The sequence below is a fragment of the Schistocerca cancellata genome, chromosome 3, assembly GCF_023864275.1.
Source record: "Schistocerca cancellata isolate TAMUIC-IGC-003103 chromosome 3, iqSchCanc2.1, whole genome shotgun sequence".
Lineage (NCBI taxonomy): Eukaryota > Metazoa > Arthropoda > Insecta > Orthoptera > Acrididae > Schistocerca > Schistocerca cancellata.
In genome coordinates, this window is record NC_064628.1 from 691,830,052 (window position 1) to 691,837,728 (window position 7,677).

Consider the following 7,677-nt stretch of genomic DNA (forward strand, 5'->3'; position numbering starts at 1 on the left):
TCGAATACAATCACTGCATCTGCTGGGCCGGTAAAACGATGATGAATGCATTCTGGCTACTATCGCTACCCTTGGAGCTTCCACTCAGAGGCATGCCCATAGTGAGGCTGTACACGGAACCTGGACTTCCCAGAGAAAATGGCGTGATGACACTCATGTGTCCGATGTTGTTGTCAGGTGCACCATAGTCTGCCTCTCTCTGTTGCTGCAAAAGGGGGGCTTACCAATAGTCGACATGCTGTTGTGTCGGTTGGTGGTGCTTCAGATGTCGTCCCACTGTGTTGATAATTGTCTTGCTATAGAGAATCTCACTCCTTGATAGAAAACACGGAACGTGGCTTTGCGATCCTACTTGGCTGTGCGAGCAATATACCTGCCGTCTCGGGCGCTACTCGTAGGACAGTTGACACTCTGTATGGCGTTGAGTGTGGCGCTCTTGAACCTATCGATCCCACATTTCCATGACAGTCGTAGGGTCAATGCTAGCAGCAATGTCGTGGAACGACAAGCTGCAACATTTTTGTTTCCGAATTCCGAAACGTAGACTTTTCTCCTTCTTACCTGAGGCAAAGCACGATCTTCTCACAAACAACAAACGTTAAATACCATTTTTGAATGACAAGCCCGCTCAGTAAACTGTCCTTGTATAGAGAATTTTGCTGCCATTTCTCCTACCTCCTTTGCGCAGTTGCGATATCCTAGCTTATACTACACTTCATGCCAATTTTGCGTTTGTCGCGTGTCACTTTTCATGGTGCTACGATAGGCATTCAATAAGTAATGCAACACACTTTTATTCTTGGCCGATTCGGTTAGTTGTGGGACATCATGGAATATTACCGCTGCAACCCCTACAGTTTGATGACGGTCCGATTGGTAGCACCGCTATACGTAGCCTTCAAAATGGCGACTACAACGGAGGTGCGTTCCAAGCAGAGCGCTGTCACTGACTTTCTTTTGGTGGAAACCAGAGCATCGCAGATATTCGTAGGTGCCTGTAGGTTATCTACGGGGACCTGCCAGTGAACATAAGCATGGTGAGCCGTTGGGTGAGGCGTCTGTCATCATAGAAACAAGGTCGCGCAAATCTTGTCCAATCTCCTGCGTGCCCGCCGGCCGCACACATATGTGGCTCCTTCAATCTTGGAACGTGCGGACACTCTCATTCGAGATGGTCGATGGATCACAAACAAACACCTCGCTGCTCAGCTGGACATCTCTCTTCATGCTGCTGACACACTCGTCCACCAGTTGGGTACTCAAAGGCGTGTGCCCGTTGAGCTCATCGCCACCTAACAGAAGAACACAAAGAGCAACGAAGGTCCATCTGCGTTGAATTTCTTGTGCGTTACGAGGCTGATCGTGTCAATTTTTTGACGAACTTGATCACAGGTAATGAAACATGGGTTCATCGCTTCGAACTGGAAACTAAGCAATGCATTATGTGGCGCTACACAACCTCTCCACCGAAAAAAGGTTCAAAGCCGCTCCCTCAGCCGGTAAAGTCATGGCGCTGCTCTTCTTGGGCTCTGAAGGGGTTATTGTGTTTGATATCCTTCGTCATGGCGCAACAACCAACTCTGAAATGGATTGTGCTACCTTCAGGAAATGGAAGAGACGACTTCATGGTGTTCGTCGTCACAACAACGCAAACGAACTTCTCCTTCTCCAGGAAAACACAAAGCTTCACACACGTTTGATCACCCGAGAGGAGTTCACAAAATTTCATTGGACTGTTCTTCGTCATCCACCCTACAGCCCGGATCTCGTACCTTCCGACTACCATCTGTTTGGCTCTATGGAGGATGCACTCGGCGGGAGGCAGGACGTGGATGATTGGGAGGTTATTGATGAAGCAAAACCTTGGCTCAGACGTCGACCACGAGAATGGTATCATGCTGGCATAGAGGCCCTCCCGGTAAGAAGGTGTAAGGACGTCGCATTGAAAAAATGGTATTGTAGCCAAAAGAGTGAGGAATAATATAGTGTATTAGAATGCCGAATAAAACCAATCTGCTTTCAGAAAAAAAAGTTGCATAGCATACTGAACGCCCCTGCAGTGTACATTAAAACTGTTGATCCTGCCATAGAAAAGGGAACGCCTTGCCTACTTAAAGCATGAATTCACTCAGGGAAATTCGTAGGTCGGTTTTGAAGGTCATGTAATCTACTGAGCCAGAGAGTCCAGCTAGAGAGAGAGCCAGTAACAACACTTACAGTCCATCGCTTGGGCGCTGTGGACGGTCTGCAAGGCCACGGCGACGAAGGCTGCGAAGCTCAGCGTCCACCTCTGATGCCGTTTCCTGCTGAAACACAAGGCGCAGACCGTCACATAAGGCATGCCATAGCCTGAACACAATGCATTGCAGATATTACTAGCCTAGAAATCCGCAGCTAAAACTGACCAGACGAAAGTACAGTCGTCGATTTTCTCTACAGGATTGATTGATAAGTTACAACTGTTATCGATTATTAACTCATAACTTGAGGCACGGGTTCCACACTGAAATGAACAAGTCCATCAGAAATTTTAACTATCACGTTGGGCCTATAATACGAGGTTGACTCCTTCAGTTGAGATCACGCACTGGGCGAGCTGTGCTATGCTTGACACTATATCGACCTCAGGGTGAAGGCGCTGCTATGCTGAGAGGGAGGTGTGGCCTTCAGGAGCACCTCCCAGAAGTCTCTGCGGACTGCAGCCAACCCTCGCTAACGTCTGTGGTATCGATTCGCTTTGCTGACTTTGGTGTGTCAAGGCGATGCTTGTACGACAACACAAAAAGTATAATGTTAGGTATCATGTCAATATATAGGGCGCTAATCTGGTAGAAGTACGGTTGGATTGACCACATAGGTTGTAGTTTATGGTATGTGATTTACTACGCAAAATTCTTCTCCGCTCTAATCCGCCTCTATAGGTCAGGTTTCATCGCCTATAGTGTGTTGTTCAACTGTAACGTATCATGTTATGTTCCATGAAGATTTCATCACTAGTATTAAGCTATAAAGGGCGAGAGGGATGATGAGTTAAATTTTCTGATGGTCACACTTTGCCCCAAAGGCCTTGGCAGTGTCCCGTGCAATGATGGAAGGTGACGCTGTTGATGATTCATCTACTGAATGGAACGTTAAGCTCGGCGGCTCCATTGGTGCTATTCGAGACAAGTAAGAGGATTGCCGGCACAGGGATTCATCTTCTATCTTTCTTTCTGTTCCGTAACAACGCCACACAGTGTTATACTGTATAACTAATCGTTGTCGCCCACGCTCTGTAGACACAGGTGAAACTTCGTAAGAGGCCGAAGAAAGGTGGCGGCACACCACCTCCGCTAGGATCTTCCATAGCACAAAAGCGCGTGATTCCCGTAATGAAAACAGCCACGTGGAGCAGCGTGAAGATACTAGACGCACATTCGGGAAGACGGAGATTGGATTCCATCCAGATTTAGATTTTCCATTAGTTTCTCTAAATCGCTTCAGAAAAATGTCGGGATGTTTCCTTCGAAATGGAGGCACCCGAATTCCACCAACATACCTCCTCAAATCGAACTTGTGCTTCATTTCTAATGACCTCGTTCTGCATTAGAAGTCAGATCTAAATTTTCCTTTCTATTTGCCTGTATTGTACCAAATATCTCACTAACTGTATTCGGCTTTGACTTTGAGTTGGCTCTAAATGTGAAAAACATAGATTTACCATTAAAATAAATCTAAGCATCCTTCCTTTCCGGCGCGCTTTATCCAGCCGAGATCGATTCGGAACTGATACGGTTCTCCCAGTTTCGCGGAGCACCTGCCATACCTTTACATAGGATATTATTACGACATGATCGCCACTCTGAAAGGTTTCCCGGGGGAGGGGGGGGGGGGGACCTGTGTACCCCTTCTGTCTGCATCGAGAGTAATTGCATGGTCAAATGTGATATCGTGTTACGAAGTGGTGTATGCACATCGTGTATTTGAAGCGGAACGTGTGAATCAGCCTGATATTTACTTAGATGGATGTGAGACATAGCCTAAATATCGGATCCAAGAGTGGAAAGTAAATGGACAATATAAATATCAATAGAGTGATACCATCTATGGGCTACCATGTTGGGTGAGTTATTGTCTTACAATGCGACTCTAGGACCTAGATGGTAGACCTCGGCATCAGCTCTCTCCAAGGAAAAAATGTCTTACGAAGGACTATATAGTAATTAGAGGACAATGGCAATAAAGAACTAATGATGGAGCCAGATCAAAGCATCCCGTCAGCACTACATACATGAAAACCATTTAAAGCCCTTGAATAAATATGAGATGTGAATTGAATACACCATGCTTAAGCTATTTCGTTTTGGTAAAAGTAAAGACCGAATTTTCGGTAGTTCCAAATAATATTAATTTACGAAATACGATCCCAGCCTTTTCCTCAATAATTGTTTTAAATCTACCTGTAAGGTCAATTTTACTTTACTAATTATCGTGACTGCTGTATTCTGATGCCTAAGTCTGTATTAATGCCACCTTTTACTGTCATCCGCACAGCTTCTCGATCTCAAGGATAGCATGAATCTTATATATGTCCTCTGATTGTACTTTGTGTTACAGAAAAATGCTGGTGCCTCAGCATCGTCTTCTCTTCTCTTGCTTGGCAGTGTTCCTCCTGAACGGATGGATTGGAAAAGAGTGTGTAACGTTATGTTGCACAATTTTACTGAAATCGTAATATTACGAACGTTTACTTCAGTCGTTTGTTATTTGTTTCATTCCTTGTCCTGATCACCTTTTTTTCAGAAAATTAATTCTCTACGTCGGTCGTCATACTACGAAGATGCAATTGATCGGACGTCATTGTCGCATCTTTAAATGCAAATTTCACAATCAGATTAAATTTAGAGCCTGCAATCACTCATCAGATTTCATCATCCCCCCCCCCCCCCCCTACAAGTCCGATATTATTGCGAAGAGTCATCCTCCCACAAAATCAACACAGATACTGAAACTCTTAACTATCTTTTCACTGTCACACGTCATCGCATTGAAGATGGGCCGCCAATATAGTCTTCGCTGTTTTTTATTGCTCCCGTCATCAGTATAATCTCACTTTCTCTCTTTTGTTTGTCTTATTCCTTACAACCAACATTTAAAAAATTAACATTCAGAGGAAGAGCGATAACACTGTCCAACGATTATTTTACCTGTATTTGTTATAGTTATTACCTGGTGGTTCATGGTGTGGGTTCCTGTAGTCATGTCCTAGTTCATGAACCACGGGCAACGTATGAGTGGCCAAGTAAGTGGTCCCGACAGTCGGGATACCAGTTACTTTGGAATAAGGCTGGGCATCTCGGACATATTCTGAGTCGTGGTCACCTTTGTGCTCATACGGCAAAGACTACCAAATCCACCGGTTAGTCCCTCAGCCGTTAGGGGTAAAACCCAATGGGACTCGGGGCAAGTAAGGCTAGCAACCTGCTTCCCTGGTACTTTAAATATGATGCTGGCAACAATCAGAGCAAAATGCCTCGGACCTTTGGAGGTGACGGAGTCCCACCTCTAACTGACAAACCAGGGACTCCTAAGATACGACTTGGCAAACAAATGGTAATGAGATGGGGAGCTACTAATATCAATGGGGGCTACTCTGGAAAGAAGGTAGAGCTGGCAGAGGCTGCAAGTAAGATGGGGCTGGACGTTTTAGCTGTTAGTGACATTCGGGTAAGGGGGGAGAAAGAAGAGGAAGTGGGAGAATACAAGGTCTACCTGTCAGGAGTCAAAGCAGGAATAGCACAATGGGGTGTAGGGCTTTACATCAGGAAAGAAATGGAACCCAGCGTGGTTGCAATAAGATATGTAAACGAACGACTGATGTGGATAGATTTGACAGTGTGTAGCAAGAAAATTAGGATTGTGTCAGTATATTCGCATTGTGAAGGGACAGATCAAGATAAGATGGATAGTTTTTATGAGGCACTCAGTGATGTAGTTGTTAGAGTAAAGGACAAGGACAGTGTTCTGCTCATGGGTGATTTTAACGCCAGGATTGGAAATCGAACAGAAGGGTATGAAAAGGTTATGGGTAAATTTGGAGAGGATATGGAGGCCAACAGGAACGGGAAACAACTCTTGGATTTCTGTGCCAGTATGGGCTTAGTAATCACAAACTCCCTTTTTAAACATAAGAACATTCACCGGTATACTTGGGAAGGCAGGGGAACCAGATCTGTCATTGACTATATAATAACAGATCAGGAATTCAGGAAGGCTGTGAGGGACACACGTGTATTCAGGGGATTCTTTGATGACACTGATCATTATTTAATCTGCAGTGAAATTGGGATTGTGAGGCCGAAAGTGCAGGAGGTCAGGTCCATATGTAGGAGGATAAGAGTGGAGAACCTTCAGGATAAGGAAATCAGGCACAAGTACATAACAGCGATCTCAGAAAGGTACCAGTTAGTTGAATGTAGTCAATTACAGTCATTGGAAAAGGAATGGACAAGGTACAGGGACACAGTACTAGAAGTGGCTAAAGAATGTCTTGGAACAGTAGTGTGTAAAAGTAGGATGAAGCAAACAGCTTGGTGGAATGATACAGTCAAGGCAGCCTGTAAAAGGAAAAAGAAGGCGTATCAAAAATGGTTACATACCAGAACCCAGGTAGACAGAGAAAGTTATGTTGAAGAAAGAAACAAAGCCAAACAGATAATTGCAGCATCCAAGACGAAATCGTGGGAAGACTTTGGAAACAGGTTGGAGACTATGGGTCAAGCTGCTGGAAAACCATTCTGGAGTGTAATTAGCAATCTTCGAAAGGAGGTAAGAAGGAAATGACAAGTATTTTGGACAGGTCAGGAAAACTGATGGTGAATCCTGTGGATGCCTTCGGCAGATGGAGGGAATATTTTGAAGAGTTGCTCAATGTAGGTGAAAATGCGATCAGTAATGTTTCAGATTTCGAGGTAGGATGGGATAGGAATGATGATGGAAATAGGATCACATTTGAGGAAGTGGAAAAAATGGTCAATAGATTGCAGTGCAATAAAGCGGCTGGGGTGGATGAAATTAAGTCGGAACTCATCAAATACAGTGGAATGTCAGGTCTTAAATGGCTACACAGGATAACTGAAATGGCCTGGGAGTTGGGACAGGTTCCATCAGACTGGACAAAAGCAGTAATCACACCAATCTTTAAACATGGAAACAGAAAAGATTGTAACAACTACAGAGGTATCTCTTTAATCAGCGTTGTGGGTAAAATCTTCTCGGGTATTGTTGAAAGGAAAGTGCGAGTATTAGTTGAGGACCAATTGGATGAAAATCAGTGTGGGCTTAGGCCTCTTAGAGGTTGTCAGGACCAGATCTTTAGCTTACGGCAAATAATGGAGAAGTGTTACGAGTGGAACAGGGAATTGTTTCTATGCTTTATAGATCTAGAAAAGGCACATGACCGGGTTCCTAGGAGGAAGTTATTGTCTGTTCTACGAGATTATGGAATAGGAGGCAAACTTTTGCAAGCTATTAAAGGTTTTTACATGGATAGTCAGGCAGCAGTTAGAGTTGACGGTAAATTGAGTTCATGGTTCAGAGTAGTTTCAGGGGTAAGACAAGGCTGCAACCTGTCTCCACTGTTGTTCATATTATTTATGGATCATACATTGAAAACAATAGACTGGCTGGTGAGATTAA

The 7,677-nt window shown here is 44.4% G+C and overlaps 1 protein-coding gene across 1 annotated transcript in view; it reads right to left on the reverse strand.

The window, feature by feature from the left end:
• Positions 1 to 2,341, reverse strand: part of LOC126176514 (collagen alpha-1(IX) chain-like) — a 341,330-nt gene extending 338,989 nt beyond the window's left edge. Inside the window, exon 1 of the mRNA XM_049923671.1 lies at positions 2,218 to 2,341. Within this exon, the coding sequence (XP_049779628.1) occupies positions 2,218 to 2,341 (124 nt within the window). The remainder of the gene's footprint in view (positions 1 to 2,217) is intronic.
• Between the last annotated feature and the right edge of the window lie 5,336 nt (positions 2,342 to 7,677).